This window comes from Lampetra planeri, chromosome 38 (genome assembly GCF_965212315.1).
Source record: "Lampetra planeri chromosome 38, kcLamPlan1.2.h2, whole genome shotgun sequence".
NCBI classification, from domain to species: domain Eukaryota; kingdom Metazoa; phylum Chordata; class Hyperoartia; order Petromyzontiformes; family Petromyzontidae; genus Lampetra; species Lampetra planeri.
In genome coordinates this window covers 5,622,191-5,646,019 of record NC_136144.1, presented here as the reverse complement: position 1 = coordinate 5,646,019, position 23,829 = coordinate 5,622,191, and the positions used below count along the sequence as shown (strand labels likewise).

General features: G+C 48.9%; 1 protein-coding gene across 1 annotated transcript in view; it reads left to right on the top strand.

Moving 5' to 3' along the window:
• Positions 1-23,617, top strand: part of LOC144731165 (inositol 1,4,5-trisphosphate-gated calcium channel ITPR1-like) — a 233,752-nt gene extending 210,135 nt beyond the window's left edge. The window contains exon 53 of the mRNA XM_078612129.1: positions 23,522-23,617. Coding sequence (XP_078468255.1) covers positions 23,522-23,617 — 96 coding nt within the window. The remainder of the gene's footprint in view (positions 1-23,521) is intronic.
• The last annotated feature ends 212 nt before the right edge of the window (positions 23,618-23,829 follow it).

Below are 23,829 nucleotides of genomic sequence, written 5' to 3'. Positions count from 1 at the left end.
ATATATTTTTTTTTGGTGGGGGGGGCAAAGCTTTGTGACGTCATATTTGAGGGGGGGTCTGACTTTTTGTGACGCCGTGTGACGAGGGGGGGGGGTCCAAAATCGTCCTAAATCGCGTGACGTCATTCATGGACGGCCACCATCCGCTGTGTCGGATGGTGGCGGGCCTAACGACACATTTACGCGATCGGGAGAACCATCCAATACCATCCACCATCCATCACCACCATCCAGCACCACCACCAGCCACCGCCATCACCACCACCACCATCCACCACCAACCACCACCATCCAGCACCATCATCACCATCCACCATCACCATCCACCACCATCCACCACCATCACCACCATCCACCATCACCACCACCATCCACCATCACCACCACCATCCACCATCACCACCACCATCCACCACCATCACCACAATCACCACCATCCACCATCACCACCACCATCCACCATCACCACCACCATCCACCACCAACCACCACCATCCAGCACCACCACCAACCACCACCATCACCACCACCATCACTACCACCAACCATCACCACCACCATCACCACCACCATCCAGCACCATCACCACCACCACCACCATCCACCACCACCATCCAGCACCACCACTAACCACCACCATCCACCACCACAATCCACCACCGACCACCACCATCACCACCATCCACCACCACCATCCACCATCACCACCACCAACCACCACCATCACCACCACCACCAACCACCACCATCACCACCACCAACCACCACCATCACCACCACCATCCGCCACCACCATCCACCACCACCATCCACCATCACCACCACCACCATCCACCATCACCACCACCACCATCCACCACCACCATCCACCACCATCACCACCATCCACCACCACCATCCACCATCACCACCACCACCAACCACCACCATCACCACCACCACCAACCACCACCATCACCACCACCAACCACCACCATCACCACCACCATCCACCACCACAATCCACCACCGACCACCACCATCACCACCATCCACCACCACCATCCACCATCACCACCACCAACCACCACCATCACCACCACCACCAACCACCACCATCACCACCACCATCACCACCACCAACCACCACCATCCGCCACCATCACCACAATCACCACCATCCACCATCACCACCACCATCCACCATCACCACCACCATCCACCACCAACCACCACCATCCAGCACCACCACCAACCACCACCATCACCACCACCATCACTACCACCAACCATCACCACCACCATCACCACCACCATCCAGCACCACCATCACCACCACCATCCACCACCACCATCCAGCACCACCACTAACCACCACCATCCACCACCACAATCCACCACCGACCACCACCATCACCACCATCCACCACCACCATCCACCATCACCACCACCAACCACCACCATCACCACCACCACCAACCACCACCATCACCACCACCAACCACCACCATCACCACCACCATCCGCCACCACCATCCACCACCACCATCCACCATCACCACCACCACCATCCACCACCACCATCCACCACCATCACCACCATCCACCACCACCATCCACCATCACCACCACCACCAACCACCACCATCACCACCACCACCAACCACCACCATCACCACCACCAACCACCACCATCACCACCACCATCCACCACCACAATCCACCACCGACCACCACCATCACCACCATCCACCACCACCATCCACCATCACCACCACCAACCACCACCATCACCACCACCACCAACCACCACCATCACCACCACCATCACCACCACCAACCACCACCATCCGCCACCATCACCACCACCATCCACTGCGCGGTTTCCGTGTTAGAGGCTTTTACAGTCGGGTCGTCCTAATGGCCCCAACGACTTCACGATTCACGACGCACGCTCGGCTGGTCGGTCACGGGAGGACCCCCGTGGCTCCCCCAACAGGGGTCCTGTCCACAACCCCTCCGCACCCCCCTCTCCCCCCCGCTGTTAACCCCGACCTCTGGGCAGAGGGGACTCGTGGCGTGGGCCGCTTTAACGACCGCGTCCCTCCTAAAAAACAACGACCCCGTAAACCCGATCCCTTCCACGATTGGGGCGTCTCTCTTTCAAAGAGCGATTTGGGGTCGTTAGCGGCTTGAAATATCGGTCTGGGTTATGGCCACCAGGTTGGTGGAGGAGGCAGTAGGAGGAGGAGGAGGTGGGGGGAGCTGTTGATTGAGTGGTGGTGCAGCGGTTACTATAACTAAAACTATTTTATTATTTTTTATTATTCTTTTTATTTTTCATCTACGTGACTTTACCGAAAGAACCAAAGAGTATGGATCATTGCAGTCACTAAATCTTCAAATTTAGAATAATCTAGAATTTTATTTGACCAGGTAAGGCCCACTCAGCTACAATATAGATCTTTTTTCATAAGCGACCAATCGCAAATGATGGCCCAACGGATTGGCTTCACATCACGTGGACATTTATTGACAGTTGAAGCTCTGTTAGAAGGACGTCCACAGCCCAGCATCGTGGGCAGCGGTGGTGGTTCCAGGACATTGCAAGCTACATAGAGTGACACATAGAGCCAAAGAGTCACATAGAGATCCAGAAAGTTACATAGAGACGCATAGAGTTACATGTAGCCATTTTCGATTTAAAGCTTTCGTGACTGCACGGATTCATCTTCTTGGTTCTTTCGGTAAAGTCACGTAGAAGGGAAATAATAAAATAATAAAAAATGATAAAATACAATAGTATTTTATTATGTTTTATTTTTTTATTATTTAATAAAATACAATTGTATTTTATTATGTTTTATTTTTATTATTTTATTATTTCCCTTCTATGTGACTTTACCGAAAGAACCAAGAAGATGTAGCCATTTTTTTTATTAAACTATTTTTTATATTACCTGGTAAGGCCCCACTGATCTACTCTAATCGCTCTTTTTCAGAAGCGACCTGGCTTTCACAAATTGCAGACCAACGGAGTTACTAACCATCATCACGTGCACATTTATAGCCGCCAAATACTCTGAAATGCGTGATGTCGATTCTCAATGTGGAGGGAAAAACCGGAGGATCCGGAGAAAAATCTACGTGGCCACAGAGAGAGAGAGACACGCAAACTCCAAATATACAACAGGCGTCAGGGGCGGGTTCGAACCCACGACCTCCTGTGTACCAGGCGAGGTAGTTAACATCTCCTAGCCATCGTGATGATGGTGAGGGAGAGAGAAACACGCAAACTCCAAATATACAGACATCAGGGGTGGGTTCGAACCCACGACCTCCTGTATACCAGGCGAGGTAGTTAACATCTCTTAGCCACCGTGGCGTCCACAACGCACTGTGCCGTGAACCAAGCCACCTGAGTTAGATTCCTGGCCTCGGCTATGGGCATCGGTGGTGCGTGATAGCTTCGTCAGCTCGCATCGACCGGCGCGGTGAAGTATGGTCAAACAACCCCCTTAACTGACGCGCCACAGGGAGAGAGGCCTTCATCCAGCGGTGGAGCTTGAGAAAGGGCCGTACGTTATCCATAGTGAACTTCAGCATGAAGCAGGGTGGATGAATCGTGCGATTTTGGTTTTTCCGCTGGGCTTGAATTTACAGCCTCCACTTAAGGCCTCGCTGAGTCACGTTCGTGACAGGTTATGGCTGCAGGGTTTGGTGGTACATGTTGTTTATGTCGTTTTTGGTGAAAATTCGGTCACGGTTCCTATGATCACTGTTACATTGCTTTTTATGGCTTTATTTTGGTGATTTCGAAAAGTTTTTTGGTTTGGCCATGTTTGTTTGTTGTAGTACGGAGTTAGAATGATGGCCTAAATCTAAGTTGTCGTGTGGTTGTTGTTGTTGTTTGACTTGCATCCTACTGGGATTTTTGCACACAGTGTTGGTGTACGGTGCTTTTTCTGGAATTTTTGCCGTTTTTTCCTGGATTTTATGTTTGCACTTAGTCACTTTAAGATGTTTTCTTGTTCATGTTTTTGTTTTTTTGTTTGTTGCGGTTGCACCCGATTCAAGAGCCGAATGGCTCACAGGGCTATACCTAATGAATGTAACTGAAACTGAACTGACCAAACCTCTCCACACCACGGGCAGAGTGGTGGGACCTCAAGGATGAACGTTCGCCGTGGCCGGGATTCGAACTCGGGACCCGCCAGGTTCAAAGTACAGTCAGCTAAGGGGCCGTCCATAAATGACGTCACGCACCTGGGGGGGGGGGGGTGGGGTCAGACATTTGTGACGATGTGTGACGAGGGGGGGGTGTTTGAGAAATGGGACGTCACATCAAAATGCGCAACTTTAAATAAATATAGACAACACGTTCTACTTAATTAAATAGACTTTTTAATAAATGTTTTCTCCTACAACATCAGAGTGCAGCGCCACATTAAATACGCGCTACAATGACAATAGTGAAAGCGATTTGAAGCATGTTTTATTTTCAAAATGGAAATATGGTTTGGGGGGGGGGGGGCAGAGCTTTGTGACGTCATATTTGAGGGGGGGGGTCTGACTTTTTGTGACGCCGAGGGGGGGGGGGGGTCAAAAATCGTCGAAAATCGCGTGACGTCATTTATGGACGGCCCCTAAACGCGATCAATAATGATAATGGCCCTGTGTGGAAATGTGAGCCGTTGCTACGAAGGATCTGCTGGGTGGTATCGTGCTTAAAGTTCCTGGTGTTGTTTTAAAAAAAAATGTGTTATGTTTATCAGGCCCCTGTGGTGTCAACAAATGCAGGCTCCCAACTCTTTCCATCCATAACAGAGGTTTTGTTTTTTACGTTATATCGCGTAAATAGAAATGTGTCGTTAAACCAGTTAGTTAAGGTTCGTCACGTAAACAAAACGTTGTCAATTAGTTAATCTTTCGATTTAAAGCTTTCGTGACTGCAGGGATTCATCTTCTTGGTTCTTTCGGTAAAGTCACGTAGAAGGGAAGTAATAAAATAATAAAAATAAAACATAATAAAATAATTCTCACGACATTCAGACTCTGTCTACTTGACAGACCTGTTCTCCACCTGAGGACGGCTGTTTGCGTTGTGGCCGAAACGTCGTGAGAATAAATTTATTATGTCTTATTTGTATTATTTTATTACTTCCCGTCTACGTGACTTTACCGAAAGAACCAAGAAGATGAATTAGTTACTCGTTCACCACGCCGGTGTGTTTGAGAATAAACCCACAGCACTGACAATTCGAGTACCGTGACGCAACATCGGGCTACATCCAGAGTTGTACGACGCAATGTGACCCTAAACAACCTCTATTGTGGATACTATTGGTCGCCAACGCCTACATGTTAAACTGTCTTACCATCCACTCTGTCTCTCGAACGCCCTTTCTATATATATGCTCTATAAAGAAGGGTCGTTGCCCGAAACGTCACCTATCTCCATATATTAAAAGGCAAAGTTGTGAGTATGTGTGTCTGTTCAAAATGTTTAGCGTACTTCCGGACATGCAACAAACTTTAAATTTGCCATGTGGGTACTTTCCAGACTGTACACCATGCAAACATTATAAAAATACACTTTTGTGTGGTTTTTTTGGGGGGGGGGGGGCGGGGGAGCTCAATGATGCATTAACTTTTTGCACGGCAAGTGAGCTGTGACGTCACATCTGTCACGTGACCCGCGCACGTGGAAGCGTCACGCGTTGTAGTGGAGTGGTTAAACGCGCCGCGCTACGAACCCGGCGACCCGAGTTCGATTCCCGCTCACGGCCAACACCATTATCTGAACCGGTTCCTGGGCCTCCCCTAGGTCGACTCAGCCTCAAATGAGGAACTGGTGTGCTGTGTGAACATCGCCACTGGGGAGACAAAGGCGGCCGGGCGTGGTGAATCCAAGTCCCCGGGCGAAGCCGGGTAGTAAAGCTAGTCATATATATAATTTAGTTCCTTTTTAAAGACACACACACACACACGGCGTGTTGAGTTTCTTGATTGAAAACTCATTTCTTTAGAGCTGCTTAGTTTGTTGTTACCCGCCCTCCCGAACCATCCGAACAGTGCGGTTGGCTACGTACGGTGCGAAAGAAGTTCAGCATACATACAGAATCAGAAAATGTGCTGATACTGGAGGAATCTGATGAGCTAATATGCTATTTTTTTGATAGATGTCCAGTCGGGACGGGTAAGAATCGTTACAACAACAAATACAATGCAACACGATAGCAGTGCAAAGTACACGAGAGGTAAGCGACTCACCCAAACACAGACAAACACAACACTAAATCATCCCCATCCTACCATACGAAGCCCACTGGGGTATTAACTTGTTTTTCAAAAGCGACCTGGCCACAAATGATAGCTCAACAAAGTGGCCCATCATTTGGGCATTTGTACCGGCAAAATAATCTGAAGAGTCTAAAGGCGTGTTTCTAATTAAGAAAAAAATATCCATTCAGAGCGCGTTCTTGCGGACTTACACGAACGCGTGATAAAAAAAAAATGTCCAGACTTACTCTGAAACTCGTATCATCATCATCGTCATCGTCAGCTATGTACGATCCACTGCTGGACGAAGACCACCCAAAGCCACCGCCAATCCGCGAACAGATGTCAATTCTCAGAGGCAGCTCAACACTTTGGTGGGACAGTGTTTGGCACGGGCCTTCGGAAGGGGGTGGGGGGGGGGAAGCGAGACCAGACTGCACGGCAGAGGTCGCAACCGGGTACCCGATACCCGTACCCTACCCGATACCCGGCTACCCGTACCCGGCCGGATACGGGTACCCGTTTGCGACCCTGGTGCGGCCGGGTACGGGTACGGGTAGGCCGTGAGTCACTGGTGAGTAACCGTTTGTCACTCATTTCCCAACGTCTTGTCTCTTCTCACAATTCAAGTTCCTAGAATCAACCCACCCGCGCCTGCAACATGGCTTCATCCCAGAGGTCGCAATCGGTTACCCGATACCCGTACCCTACCCGTACCCGGCCGTATACGGGTAGGGTACGGGTACGGGTAAGGAATCAAAACCCGTTTGCGACCTCTGCTGCACGGTAAGCAAGAGCGGATAGGAATCGTTGTCACGTCTTGTTTAGCGGTTCATCATCATCACCACCACCATCATCATCATCACCACCACCACCACCATCATCATCATCACCACCACCACCACCATCATCATCATCATCACCACCACCACCACCACCATCATCATCATCACCACCACCACCACCATCATCATCACCACCACCACCACCATCATCATCACCACCACCACCACCATCATCTGCCATCGAACAAAGACGGTCAACCGCGTCGCACGTTTTCGGATGCGCTTCCGTGGCCGTCTGGAACGCTCTGCCTTTCCTTCCTTCCTTTCCGATATTAAAGGAAGTCATTGGGAGAGCTGTGGCCCCTTTAAATCATCATCATCATCATCTCGATTGACAAGCTCATTTTTTGAGAACCGCTTTTTGTGCTTAAGTTTGTTGTCCTTCCCCCGCAGCCTCCGATGGGCACGGTTGGCTACGTACGGTGCGAAAGAAGTTCAGCATACATACATCACCATCAGCAGCCTTCGTCCACTGCTGGACGAAGGCCTTCCCCCCTTAAGGCCTAAGCTGTTTCATCATGAGACCTCCTTTGCCAGAACCAAAATATAATAATAGGGGTTTTCACCCTTTATCTGGCAACAAAACTTAAACCTTTGCACAAGGATTCATGTCTGCATTAACACAATACTTGCAGTCAAAATGGAAACAAAAAAAACACACTATGATAATATATAATGCATTCATCTTCTTGGTTCTATCGGTAAAGTCACGTAGAAGGGAAATAATAAAATAATAAAAATAAAACATAATAAAATAAAATTCTCACGACGTTTTGGCCACAACGCAAGCAGCCGTCCTCAGGCGAAGAACAGAGCTGTCGGAAAGACAGCGTCCTCATGTTCTCGAATGCTCTGTTCTTCACCTGAGGACGGCTGCTTGCGTTGTGGCCGAAACGTCGTGAGAATTATTTAATGATGTTTTATTTTTATTATTTTATTATTTCCCTTCAACGTGACTTTACCGAAAGAACCAAGAAGATGAATCCCTGCAGTCACGAAAGCTTTAAATCGAAATATAATGCATTGTCCTTGAAACTGATTGGTCCACACCAGAGACGGCTTTCTTTTGAGCCTCGACCCAATTGGTGCTCGACCAGAGGACGCCAAAAGGCGTACAGCTCAAAGACAATGCTGCACTATCAAAGTAACGAGGGCTCGGGGTGAGCATCTACATCATGAGACCTCCTTTGCCAGTACCAAAATATAATAATAGGGGTTTTCCCCTTTTTCTGGCAACAAAGCTGAAACCTCTTTACGAGTATCCATGTCTCCATTAACCACAATACTTGCAGTCAAAATGCAAACAAAAAAAACACACTATGATAATATATGCATTGTCCTTGTAAATGTTGTGGCTTGGCTCTCCAACACACCGGTGTGCTGTACTAGTATACTACACTATACACTACACTCTAGACAACACTATACACTACACTAAACACTACACTATACACTACACTAAACACTACACAACGCCATACACTACACACTACACTATACACTACACTACTATACACTACACTATACACTACACTATACACTACACTATACACTACACTAAACAATATACAACGCCATACACTACACACTACACTATACACTACACTACTATACACTACACTATACACTACACTATACACAACACTATACACTACACTATACACTACACTATACACTACACTATACACTACCCTACTATACACTACACTATACACTACACTATACACTACACTATACACTACACTATACACTACACTACACACTACACTATACACTACACTATACACTACACTACTATACACAATACACTACACTACTATACACTACACACTAGTGCTGTACTAGTGACGAATTGGCCACGTTCTGTTGACGTGACAACCCTTACTAATTGGCTGTGTCGGGTGGTGGCGGGTTTAACGACACATTTATATATTTACGCGATCTAACCCAAACTAACCTCTATTTATGGATTAATTAAAACTGCCTGTCAGTTAGGCAGTCAGCCTGCTAGGAAGTCAATTCGAACATTGGGGCCATCAGTAAGTGAGTGAGTTAGGCAGGGTAGTTAACTAGTCATGCAGATGGTCAGTTAGTTAGCGGGTTGCTTATTTACCCACTTGGGCATCCCACCACAACCCTTGTAACTCGACATGGCACGGCGAGGTAAATGATGGCGTGGTTGTGTTGAGGTGTTCGATGAGGTGAATGAGTGATAGTGATTTGTGTTTGATGAGGTGAGGGAGGGTGATGTGCTTGAGCGATGGTGATAGTGATGTATGTGTGATGAGGAGAGTGATGGTGGTGGTGATGTGTGTGTGATGAGGAGAGTGATGGTGGTGGTGATGTGTGTGTGATGAGGAGAGTGATGGTGGTGGTGATGTGTGATGAGGAGAGTGATGGTGATGGTGATGTGTGTGTGATGAGGAGAGTGATGGTGGTGGTGATGTGTGTGTGATGAGGAGAGTGATGGTGATGTGTGTGTGATGAGGAGAGTGATGGTGATGGTGATGTGTGTGTGATGAGGAGAGTGATGGTGGTGGTGATGTGTGTTTGATGAGGAGAGTGATGGTGATGTGTGTGTGATGGGGAGAGTGATGGTGATGTGTGTGTGATGGGGAGAGTGATGGTGATAGTGATGTGTGTGTGATGAGGAGAGTGATGGTGATGATGATGTGTGTGTGATGAGGAGAGTGATGGTGGTGGTGATGTGTGTGTGATGAGGAGAGTGATGGTGATGTATGTGTGATGAGGAGAGTGATGGTGATGATGATGTGTGTTTGATGAGGAGGGTGATGGTGATGGTGATGTGTGTTTGATGAGGAGAGTGATGGTGGTGGTGATGTTTGTGTGATGAGGAGAGTGATGGTAATGGTGATGTGTGTGTGATGAGGAGAGTGAATGTGATGTGTGTGATGAGGAGAGTGATGGTGATGTATGTGTGATGAGGTGAGTGATGGTGATAGTGATGTGTGTGTGATGAGGAGAGTGATGGTGATGTGTGTGTGATGAGGAGAGTGATGGTGATGTGTGTGTGATGAGGAGAGTGATGGTGGTGGTGATGTGTGTTTGATGAGGAGAGTGATGGTGGTGGTGATGTGTGTGTGATGAGGAGAGTGATGGTGGTGGTGATGTGTGTGTGATGAGGAGAGTGATGGTGATGTATGTGTGATGAGGAGAGTGATGGTGATGATGATGTGTGTTTGATGAGGAGAGTGATGGTGATGTGTGTTTGATGAGGAGAGTGATGATGATGTGTGTTTGATGAGGAGAGTGATGATGATGTGTGTTTGATGAGGAGAGTGATGATGATGTGTGTGTGATGAGGAGAGTGATGGTGATGTGTGTTTGATGAGGAGAGTGATGGTGATGTGTGTTTGATGAGGAGAGTGATGGTGATGTGTGTTTGATGAGGAGAGTGATGGTGGTGGTGATGTGTGTTTGATGAGGAGAGTGATGGTGATGGTGATGTGTGTGTGATGAGGAGAGTGATGGTGATGTGTGTGTGGTGAGGAGAGTGATGGTGATGGTGATGTGTGTCTGACGAGGAGAGTGATGGTGAAGTGTGTGTGATGAGGAGAGTGATGGTGATGTGTGTGTGATGAGGAGAGTGATGGTGATGTGTGTGTGATGAGGAGAGTGATGGTGGTGGTGATGTGTGTTTGATGAGGAGAGTGATGGTGGTGGTGATGTGTGTGTGATGAGGAGAGTGATGGTGATGTATGTGTGATGAGGAGAGTGATGGTGATGATGATGTGTGTTTGATGAGGAGAGTGATGGTGATGTGTGTTTGATGAGGAGAGTGATGATGATGTGTGTGTGATGAGGAGAGTGATGGTGATGTGTGTTTGATGAGGAGAGTGATGGTGATGTGTGTTTGATGAGGAGAGTGATGGTAATGTGTGTTTGATGAGGAGAGTGATGGTGGTGGTGATGTGTGTTTGATGAGGAGAGTGATGGTGATGGTGATGTGTGTGTGATGAGGAGAGTGATGGTGATGTGTGTGTGGTGAGGAGAGTGATGGTGATGGTGATGTGTGTCTGACGAGGAGAGTGATGGTGAAGTGTGTGTGATGAGGAGAGTGATGGTGATGGGTGTGTGATGAGGAGAGTGATGGTGATGGTGGTGGGTGTGTGATGAGGAGAGTGATGGTGATGTTTGTCTGACGAGGTAAATACGCGGATGGTGACGAGGCGATGATGAGGGGGGTGATGGGGATGGAGGGGGGGGAGGGGAATTTCACTAAAAACAGCAAACAAAGGCGGGTCAGGCTCGGGGCGCTGCCAGGAAGCGGAGAGGCACGCGTGGAGAGAGACGCAGCAGTCACGACAGCCTCTTATACACACACACAGACACACACAGACATAGTGACACACACATAGTGACACACACTCTGACACACACACCCATAGTGAGGCACGCGTGGAGAGAGACGCAGCAGTCACGACAGCCTCTTATACACACACACAGACAATCATATACACACACACAGTGACACACACACAGACATAGTGACACACACATAGTGACACACACTCTGACACACACATAGTGAGGCACGCGTGGAGAGAGACGCAGCAGTCACGACAGCCTCTTATACACACACACACACAGTGACACACACACACACAGACACATAGTGACACACACACACACACAGTGACACACAAACACACATAGTGAGGCACGCGTGGAGAGACGCAGCAGTCACGACAGCCTCTTCTACACACACACAGACAATCATATACACACACACAGTGACACACACACACAGACATAATGACACACACACAGACACAGTGACACACACACATAGTGACACTCACACACAGACATAGTGACACACACACACACACAGACACTCATATACACTCATACACACACACGCATAGTGACACACACACACATAGTGACACACACACACAGTGACACACACACACAGACATAATGACACACACACATAGTGACACTCACACACAGACATAGTGACACACACACACACAGACACTCATATACACTCATACACACACACACACATAGTGACACACACACACATAGTGACACTCATATACACACACATAGTGACACACACACATAGTGACACACACACAGACACACAGTGACACACACAACAACAACAACCGCCATTCGCCACTAAGTGGCGGTGACGTCACCACGACGCTTGTGCCAGGCCATGTGCACCCTGAGGCCACGTGAAGTGTCGAACGCCCGCTGGCAGGAGGTCACGGGGCAGACCCAGGTGCCACGGGTCGACTGACCGAGATGACCGAGATGACTGGCTGATGCACCACCTGTGCCCCCTACTGTGCCAACTTGCTGTGCTTTAGCCACCTGGCGCTCCGCTCGTTGTTGTGAGCGTCGCTCCTCCGCCCTCCGTTGTTGTTGGAGGGCGACTGCCTCCAACTGCCCAGTAGCGTCCTTCACGAGCCTCCTCCACTGAGGCCGATCTTGACACCGCTGGTACCAGTCATCGGCAAGTCCACTCAGCTCCACATCCTCCTGTACCACATCACTCCATCTCTTCTCTAGCCCGTGCCGCGCCCGTTTAGCCCCCTCGATCCGGCCGAACAAAAGCTGTTTAGGCATGCGGTGGCTGGGCATGCGGGCTACATGACCCAGCCAACGCAGCCTTGCCTGCCGGAGGAGCTCACTGATGGGACTTTGCCCAGATCTTTCAAGGACTTGTGAGCTCCTCACACAATCCAGCCTGGTTAAACCCAGGATGGATCGTAGGCAGGCCAGCCTAAATGTTTCCAACCGGCGAAGATGCTCCACTAGGGGGGTCCACGTTTCGCAAGCGTAGAGAAGGGAGGGAATGACCGAGGCCGAGAAGACCTGAAGCTTCGTGCGGAGCGACAGACCAGGTAGCTTCCACACAGCGTTACGCAACCGATGAAAAGATATTGCCGCTCGACTGATTCGGAGTGAGACCTCTGCTGATAAACTGGAGCCGGTCATAAGCACACTGCCCAGGTATGGGAAACTCTCCACTCTCTCCACAACTGCCCCATCACCGATTGGGAGTTGTGGGGGTGGAGTGCCCGATGGTACAAAATACCCAGGCAGGTGCTTAGTTTTGGTGGGGCTGATGGTAAGGCCCCACCTCTTAGTGGCACACTCCAGTCTCAGCAGCAGCGTCTCCAACTCCTCTTCTGAATGAGCAGCTATTACCAAATCATCGGCATACATAACGTGGTTGACCAATAGGGAGCCATCCCTTGATCGCACCCGGGCGTCGATCAGTGACACACACACATAGTGACACTCACACACACATAGTGACACACACTCATACACACACACAGTGACACACACTCATACACACACACACAGTGACACACACTCATACACACACAGACACACATAGTTACACACACTCATACACACACACACATAGTGATACACACATAGTGACACACACAGACACACACACACACACAGTGACACACACACACAGTGACACACACACACAGTGACACACACTCACACACACAGTGACACACACACAGTGACACACACACAGTGACACACTCACACACACACAGTGACACACACACATAGTGACACAAACACACATAGTGACACACACAGACACAGTGGCACACACACATAGTGACACTCACACACACATAGTGACACACACAGACACAGTGACACACACACATAGTGACACTCACACACACATAGTGACACACACTCATACACACACACAGTAACACACACTCATACACACCCACACAGTGACACACACTCATACACACACAGACACACATAGTGACACACACTCATACACACACACACATAGTGACACACACACAGACACTCATATACACACACATAGTGACACACACACAGACATAGTGACACACACAGACACACACACATAGTGACACACATACACTCACACAGTGATACGCACAGACACACAGTGACATGCACAGACACTCACACTCACACACATAGTGACACACACGCACAAACACTCACACACACACATAGTGACACACACACACAGTGACACGCACAGACACTCATACACACACACATAGTGACATGCACAGACACTCATACACAAAGACAAAGACCCCCCGTGTAGCCTGAACAGACTGTTGGGGTAAGTGCTGTTAGCGAGCACCTATGAAGGCCGGCACGGCACACGAGGGGGTGGGGTGGCCAACACCACGCCCGACCACCGTTGTCTTCCCCAGTGGCGATGTTTACACGCCTCACGGGTACTCATTTGAGGCTGAGTCGACCTAGGGGAGGCCCAGGACCAATTCAGATAACCGTCACCGGTGGTGGCCGTGAGCGGGAATCGAACCCGGGTCGCCGGGTTCGTAGCGCAGCGTAGCGCTAACCGCTGCACCACCGCTCCCCACTCACACCAGCACTCAACTCACAACAACACTCACCACCCTCACCTCCCACTCCCCACACGCCCCACACACACACTGAAAAAAAATAACAAAAACATTTTGAGAGGAAATGACAAAAGATAACTTTGATGATCTACACGCCTAGGGAACTTGTGTCTATTTAATAATTTTTGTAAAAAAAAATAGGAAACACGAGCAAAGATTTGGGACAATTTCAGTTCGAGACGTTCGTAAGTTCGCGTTGTTATCACGAGTCGGCAGAATAAAAAACACGCGACAAAGACAAAGACCCCCCTTCACCCCGTGTAGCCTCGACAGGGTGTTGGGACAAGTGTCGCTCACGTGGTGCACCGACGAAGAATGGCAAGGCAACATTCAATCGTCAAATTTCGATTGAAAGCTTTCGTGACTGCAGGGATTCATATTCTTGGTTCTTTCGGTAAAGTCACGTAGAAGGGAAATAATAAAATAATAAAAATATAACATAATAAAATAAAAAAATTCTCACGACGTTTCGGCCACAACGCAAGCAGCCGTCCTCAGGCGAAGAACAGAGCTGTCGGAAAGACAGCGTCCTAATGTTCTCGAATGCTGTGTTCTTCACCTGAGAACGGCTGCTTGCGTTGTGGCCGAAACGTCGTGAGAATTTTTATTTTACGTGAATTTTTATTCTACGTGACTTTACCGAAATAACCAATAATGTGAATCATCAAGCCCACTCCACTGATGCTCGCGGCTTTTGGCTGAACGTCAAGCAACTGGGGGATACAAAGGTGGTCGGGGCATGATGTGTGTTGGCTACGGTACCATACCCACATAGGTGTGCATTGCCACACTTGCATGCACTGTATGTTGCTGAACTACTTAATTCTAGATTTGAGGCTTTCGTGACTGCAAGGATTCATACTCTTAGTTCTTTCGGTAAAGTCACGTAGGTAAAAAATGAAATTAAAATTAATAAAAAATAAAATAATAAAAAATAAAAAATCACGACGTTTCGGAGGCAACACAAGTCTCCGTCATCAGGTGGGATCGTCACAGCCAGATTTGCTGCATCAAGTGAGTTGTTGAACTTCTTTCGCACCGTACGTATCCAACCGCGCTAATCGGAGTCGCGGATGGAAGGACACACAAACTAAACACTAAAGAGCAGTTCCAAATAAACGAGTTTCTCAATCTAGATGACGATTTTTAAAGTGCACAGCTCCCAGTGGCTTGCTAACATCGGAAGGAAGAGCGTTCCAGACGGCCGCAGAAGCGCGTCTGAAAGCGCCCCGTGATGTTTAAGTTGCGACCGCTGTGAAGGTGTCGGCCGCAGTTCGCGTGGTGGTCTACTCTGCTTGACTAGGTCAGCAGCGAGGTGATGATCGTGGGGTGCACACACCACACCACCCCCACCCCCCTCTTGTGAAACATCAGAATTGGGGAGACAAAGGCGGCCGGGAGTGGTGTTGGCTTGCTCCCAACAGTCCGTGTAGGCCATGCGAGGAGATGCATGTCAAGTAAGTATGCAAGTTCGTTGGGTATTAGCCAGGCATGTTGGTATGTGTGTGTGTGTCTATGTGTGCGTGTGTTTATGCATACAGCTATGTTGGTATGTGTGGAGAGCGGTGGCGCAGCGGTTAGCGCGCTTCGTTACGAACCCGGCGAGCCAAGTTCGAATCCAGCTCACGGCCAACACCGGGGACGGATTAACTGAACCGGTCCCGAGCCTCCCCTAGGTCGACCCAGCCTCAAATGAGTTGCCAGTGCGGTGTGTGAAAAGATCAGCACTGGGGAGACAAAGGCGGCCAGGGCTCGGTGTTGGCCACCCTGCCCCCCCCCTCGTGCGCCGTGTCGGCCTTCACAGGTGCCGCTCGCTAACAGCACTTGCACCAAAATGCTGGTAAGGCTATACGGGGGATCTTTGTCTTTGTATGTTTATACAAATGATCCTGTCTCAGCTGCCTCACCTGTGTTTCCCCCCCCTCCCCGCACACACTCCCCTAACCCCCGCCCCCCCGCCCTAACACTGACTCACTCCCTCCTTCATGTATATATGGCCGTGTGTGTCCCTTTTATGCGAGATGTCAGTCAGACGGGCAATGGGGCGAGGATGCCTGGAGTGCATTCACCCAAATGGCAATGGATGTTTAGCCCCGGGTCTTAAACGCCTAAGCACTTACACGATTGTTAAAGTCCCCACCTCTGTAGGGACACACACGCGCACACTCACGCACGCACGCGCGCACACGCACAAACACATTTGACAAAGAAATATATGGGGCCGTCTCTTTCTCTCTCTCTCTAAGTTAGAGGGGTATCAACATTGGACAGTTGCGCCCTAATGCGCTCCACCTTTTAGCCGCTGTTAAAGGGATATCCGTGCTGGATGAAGGCCTCTCTCCCCGTGGCGCGTCAGTTAAGGGGGTTGTTTGACCATACTTCACCGCGCCGGTCACTGCGAGCTGTCGAAGCAAATCACGCACCACCGATGCCCATGGCCGAGGCCAGGAATCTAACTCAGGTGGCTGGGTTCACGGCACAGTGCACTGTGGGCGCCACGGTGGCTAGGAGATGTTAACTACCTCGCCTGGTACACAGGAGGTCGTGGGTTCGAACCCACCCCTGATGTCTATATATTTGGAGTTTGCGTGTCTCTCTCTCTCTCACCATCATCACGATGGCTAGGAGATGTTAACTACCTCGCCTGGTACACAGGAGGTCGTGGGTTCGAACCCACCCCTGATGTCTGTATATTTGGAGTTTGCGTGTCTCTCTCTCTCTCACCATCATCACGATGGCTAGGAGATGTTAACTACCTCGCCTGGTACACAGGAGGTCGTGGGTTCGAACCCACCCCTGATGTCTGTATATTTGGAGTTTGCGTGTCTCTCTCTCTCTCTCACCATCATCACGATGGCTAGGAGATGTTAACTACCTCGCCTGGTACACAGGAGGTCGTGGGTTCGAACCCACCCCTGATGTCTGTATATTTGGAGTTTGCGTGTCTCTCTCTCTCTCTCACCATCATCACGATGGCTAGGAGATGTTAACTACCTCGCCTGGTACACAGGAGGTCGTGGGTTCAAACCCACCCCTGATGTCTGTATATTTGGAGTTTGCGTGTCTCTCTCTCTCTCACCATCATCACGATGGCTAGGAGATGTTAACTACCTCGCCTGGTATACACGAGGTCGTGGGTTCGAATCCGACACCGTGGTCGAGTGGATGTTTGCTCCGGGTTCTCGGGGGTTTTTTCCTCCTCCGCATTTAGAATCAAGGTCACGCGTTTCAGAGTGTTTGGCTGCTGTACTTTTTTTTCCACACGATAAGCCGCCAAATTCGCTGAGCTATCAATTATGGCCAGGCCGCTTCTGAAAAAGAGCTTGACAGCTAGGTGAGCCTTCGTTGATAGAATAAAACACAAATATTTTGATGTAAAACTTTCGTGACTGCAGGGATTCATATTCTTGGTTCTTTCGGTAAATTCTAGATTTGAAGCTTTCGTGACTGTAAGGATTCATATTCTTAGGTTGTTTTCGGTAAAGTCACGTAGGTAAAAAATTTAAATTAATAAAAGTAAAATAAAAATAGAAATCACGACGTTTCGGAGGCAACACAAGCTTCCGTCTTCAGGTGGAACCGTCACTTGATACAGCTATCGTGCTGTGACGGTTCCACCTGAAGACGGAAGCTTGTGTTGCCTCCGAAACGTCGTGATTTTTTAATTTATTTTTATTTTACTTTTATTAATTTTAATGTTTTACCTACGTGACTCTTTCGGTAAAGTCACTTTTTCTAATTTTCGTGTTGTGGATTTGACACCTGATGATGATTGCTTGTGTTGCAGTCGAAACGTCATGAGAATTTAATAGGTTTATTATTTAATTATTTCCCTTCTACGTGACTTTACCGAAAGAACCAAGAATATGAAACAAAAATAGTTGAGTTTTACCAGCAGCAGCAGCATCGTCATTGGTCATGGTCTATCCACTGCCTGGAGGATGTTTTTTGCACGATTCCATATCGCTGCGATGCTGACGAGAGCTCAGCTCACCTCACACAGTTGCCGGGAAAAGGGTCAAAAGAACAATTACTCCCTTCCAAGCGTCCAGCAACAAATAGCCACGTTGGAAGATGTTTAAGCATCGATAAGCGTTGATACGTTTCCTGAATTGAGCATAGGGGCTTGTAATGACTCTGCCGGTGGCGGTGATGTCTGGCGCGTTTCTCTCCCTCCTTTGACTTCCATTCCGTCGCCAGTCTCTTTGCACCGTGATGTGCCCTGTCAAAGGCCCACTCTTTGTTAATTTTTTTTAGCAGTCAATCTTTCTTCGTTAGTAACGACGGGCAGAGTTCCGCAATGAATGGGACCGTCTGTGTTTGTCGATGCGCTCTCATCTGCAACGTGCAGTGGCTTCCTGAGACGCCGAGTGGGAGATTTGAAGTTTTCTTCTCCCGCGACAGATCCTCAGTGCAAGGGCCAAATCGCAACTCGTTACGCGCAAAGCGCTCCCCACAACAAATGCACCCACGTAGACCGTCGGCCGATCTCGTCTCGGAGCAATAAACCATCATCACGCGAACTCCCGCAAACGCTCCACATTTTTCCACCACCACCATCGCCGCACTTTCGATGAGCACGGTTGGCTACGTACGGTGTGAAAGAAGTTCAACGTACATATATCGACACACACACACATACACACATCGCTAACACCCGCCAGGGACGGACGCGGGATACGTGGACAAAGCAATTGGTGGCAGGGCAGTTGCCGTCCTACCACGCAGAGTAATTTTATTTGACTTAAAACTTCCTTCCCACTTATACGGGAGGAAATACTAAAAATAAATTAACAAATATATGAGAGGGCTGTCTTGGGGATTTTGTGTTTGGTGAGCATGGATTTGAAGTATGGAAACTTGCCAGAGTACATCTCATGGGAATATTCCTTTTCTTCTTCTTACCCACAGTACGTCCGTGTACACATTTAATAATTATAATATTATGTTAAATTCCGATTTAAAGCTTTCCTGACTGCAGGGATTCATCTTCTTGGTTCTTTCGGTAAAGTCACGTAGAAGGGAAATAATAAAATAATAAAAAATATCAAAATAACTATTCTACACGTGCAGCTACTACACGTGCAGCTACTACACGTGCAGCTACTTTTATTACTGGGATAATTGCGGCACTGGCTACCAGTCCACACTTTGCCCTCCTGCATCCTGCTGGTGGCGAGCCGGGCAGGGTACGGGGCACCTGGATGATGCGCACGGGGAAGGGAGCTCCCCGCAACGTTTGTCGCTTGTGCGGTCACTGTGTGGCCCACCAACCCTCGCTGCTGCTGCTGCCTCCACAGCGCTGGATCCACCACAGGCAAGATACACGCGCAGCATCGCAGCCGCCACCGCTCGCGATTTGTAAAAGGCAAAGGCGCAGGCATGGAACCAGCGAGCTGAGTTCGATTCCCATCCACGGCCAACATCTGAACCAATCCTGGGTAGCCCCCCCCCCTTCACCTTCCGTCAACTGACCTGCACCGACCAACGTGGTGAAGTATGGTCAAACAACTGGATGAAGCTTTCCTTCATCCACTAGTAGATATAGAAAGGGGCTGTAAGTACATGTACAGAGCAGAATGGATATAGAACGGGGACGTTTGAATTCGCGTGAGACGGAGACGGGGCTGTCCGGAGTAACACTCAAAGGTCCGCACAGATGCATTCAAGAATCTACTGCTGCATTGCCAATCTCGCACCTGATTTGCTCACAAGTGACGAATCACATTTATCGCTCTATTTAAGAACGACACAGGAGGAGGATTTCACCAACAATCTGGCTGTCATCTGATGATGCTAGTTGTAGTTACTGGCGAAACGTCGTGGTGGAATTGTAAATGTTGTGTGCTTACTCGCCAACACACCGGTGTGCTGTACTAGTATACTACACTATACACTACACTATACACTACACTATGCATTATACTACTATACACAACACGATACACTACACTATATACTACACTATACACTACACTACTATACACAATACACTACATTATACACTAGTGCTGTCCTAGTATACTACACTACACACTAGTGCTGTACTAGTAACGAATTGGCCACGTTCTGTTTACGTGACAAACCTTAACTAATTGGCTGCGTCGGGTGGTGGCGGGTTTAACGACACATTCATATTTTCTCGATCTAACCCAAAAACAACCTCTTATGGAATGGCAATGTCCGTACACTTGTTCTAAAAAACCGAAGCGCTTGGATAATTCCGTCTCACTCATGGCATGTGCTCAGTGACTGATGTTCCCTGACCCGTATCAGGTCACGAGAACCGGACGAACTGGCCTGTGGACTTGGTGATGGAATGAGACCCAGCTTATGTTTGTTTATGGGCAGGATGTACAGTGACCCCACACTGCCCTCTGCTGGAGACTGGGGTTAACCGCAGATTGTGTTAGAAGTTCGGAAGTTTATTTTTCCCCGAGTACACGGACTCCTCTGTTAACGAACGAGTTAGGTTCCAGAGGTCCGTTCCAAAGTCGATTTGTTCGTAAGTCCAACTTTACTCCTGTCGATACCAAACACGTTGCTTGGCATGTCCACTAAACACGGGGAATGGCTCTAAAAGTTGTATAATCACCTGTACATGTAGATGCCACTGGTCCTTCACGTTCTGCAGATGTAGATGCCACTGGTTCTTCACGTTCTGCAGATGTAGATGCCACTGGTTCTTCACGTTCTGCAGATGTAGATGCCACTGGTTCTTCATGTTCTGCAGATGTAGATGCCACTGGTCCTTCACGTTCTGCAGATGTAGATGCCACTGGTTCTTCACGTTCTGCAGATGTAGATGCCACTGGTTCTTCATGTTCTGCAGATGTAGATGCCACTGGTCCTTCACGTTCTGCAGATGTAGATGCCACTGGTTCTTCACGTTCTGCAGATGTAGATGCCACTGGTTCTTCATGTTCTGCAGATGTAGATGCCACTGGTTCTTCACGTTCTGCAGATGTAGATGCCACTGGTTCTTCACGTTCTGCAGATGTAGATGCCACTGGTCCTTCACGTTCTGCAGATGTAGATGCCACTGGTTCTTCACGTTCTGTAGATGCCACTGGTTCTTCACGTTCTGCAGATGTAGATGCCACTGGTCCTTCACGTTCTGCAGATGTAGATGCCACTGGTTCTTCACGTTCTGTAGATGCCACTGGGTCTTCACGTTCTGCAGATGTAGATGCCACTGGTCCTTCACGTTCTGCAGATGTAGATGCCACTGGTTCTTCACGTTCTGTAGATGCCACTGGTTCTTCACGTTCTGCAGATGTAGATGCCACTGGTTCTTCACGTTCTGCAGATGTAGATGCTACTGGTTCTTCACGTTCTGCAGATGTAGATGCCACTGGTCCTTCACGTTCTGCAGATGTAGATGCCACTGGTTCTTCACGTTCTGCAGATGTAGATGCCACTGGTTCTTCATGTTCTGCAGATGTAGATGCCACTAGTTCTTCACGTTCTGCAGATGTAGATGCCACTGGTTCTTCACGTTCTGCAGATGTAGATGCCACTGGTCCTTCACGTTCTGCAGATGTAGATGCCACTGGTTCTTCACGTTCTGTAGATGCCACTGGTTCTTCACGTTCTGCAGATGTAGATGCCACTGGTCCTTCACGTTCTGCAGATGTAGATGCCACTGGTTCTTCACGTTCTGTAGATGCCACTGGTTCTTCACGTTCTGCAGATGTAGATGCCACTGGTTCTTCACGTTCTGCAGATGTAGATGCTACTGGTTCTTCACGTTCTGCAGATGTAGATGCCACTGGTCCTTCACGTTCTGCAGATGTAGATGCCACTGGTTCTTCATGTTCTGCAGATGTAGATGCCACTGGTTCTTCATGTTCTGTAGATGTAGATGCCACTGGTTGTTCATATTCTACAGATGTAGATGCCACTCGTTCTTCACGTTCTGCAGATATAGATGCCACTGGTCCTTCACGTTCTGCAGATGTAGATGCCACTGGTTCTTCATATTCTACAGATGTAGATGCCACTCGTTCTTCACGTTCTGCAGATGTAGATGCTACTGGTTCTTCACGTTCTGCAGATGTAGATGCCACCACCCCCATCTATTATGCGGCGGTATGAACTTAGGGGCCGTCCATAAATGACGTCACGCACCTAGGGGAGGGGGGGGGGGGTCAGACATTTGTGACGATGTGTGACGGGGGGGGTGGGGGTTTGAGAAATGTGACGTCACATCAAAATGCGCAACTTTAAATAAATATAGACAACACGTTATACTTAATTAAATAGACTTTTTAATAAATGTTTCTTCTACAACATCAGAGTGCAGCGCCACATTAAATACGCACTACAATGACAATAGTTTAAAGCGATTTGAAGCATGTTTTTTTTTTTTGGGGGGGGGGGCAGAGCTTTGTGATGTCATATTTGACGGGGGGGAGGTCTGACTTTTTGCGACGCTGTGTGACTAAGGGCGGAGGGGGGGGGTCAAAAATCGTCCAAATTCGCGTGACGTCATTTATGGACGGCCCCTTACGACTGTTGCTCCGAACAGGCAACTTGACATACGGACAGGTTTGTTCGTCACTGTACTGCAAAGCCCATTGAGCTAAGACGCCGGTTTTCCAGGGCGCGACTTGACTGGTAGACAACGTCACATTGTGTGTGTACGTAGCCTTCCCTTCGCGACCAAACACGATTCACGATTAGCGATGTCCGAAGCGCTGCCGGACCTCCCCTGTAGTAGGTCGATTCTTCGTACCTAAATGTGTACCTGATGCAGCGTGTAACCACCACCACCATCATCATCATCATCACCACCATCACCACCACGACCAGGGAGAGAGAGAGATTCGTTGACTTTTATTTAACCAGAACAGGCTACCAGCGGGGATTTCCAGACAAGGGTCAACCAAAGGGGTCAACAAATATCACGAACCTCTTGTCCATCACCAGCGAAGAAGCCGACTCCGTCTATCCGGGGTTACGCGTCCTTACAGTTGCGGCCAACTTTCGGCGATCACCAGATCACCATCCCGAAGGTTCGCTCGCCGTGCAACCGTCTCTCCATCTCGGCGTGCGCCACCGCCGAGTAAACTTCGGTGCATCACATCGGCCCCCTTCCGCAAGGCGGTTGGCCAAATCGCGCGCCGACGGCTCGCCGACAACTCCAGACGGCCACTGTGGCATGTGTCACGACCGCCAGCCATCTCTCGCCTTTGCGAACCTGTTCGTCGTGCCACGAACGTAGGGATTACAGAGGGCAAAATGACCACAGGGTCATGGAAGACGACGACTCGTTCACCAA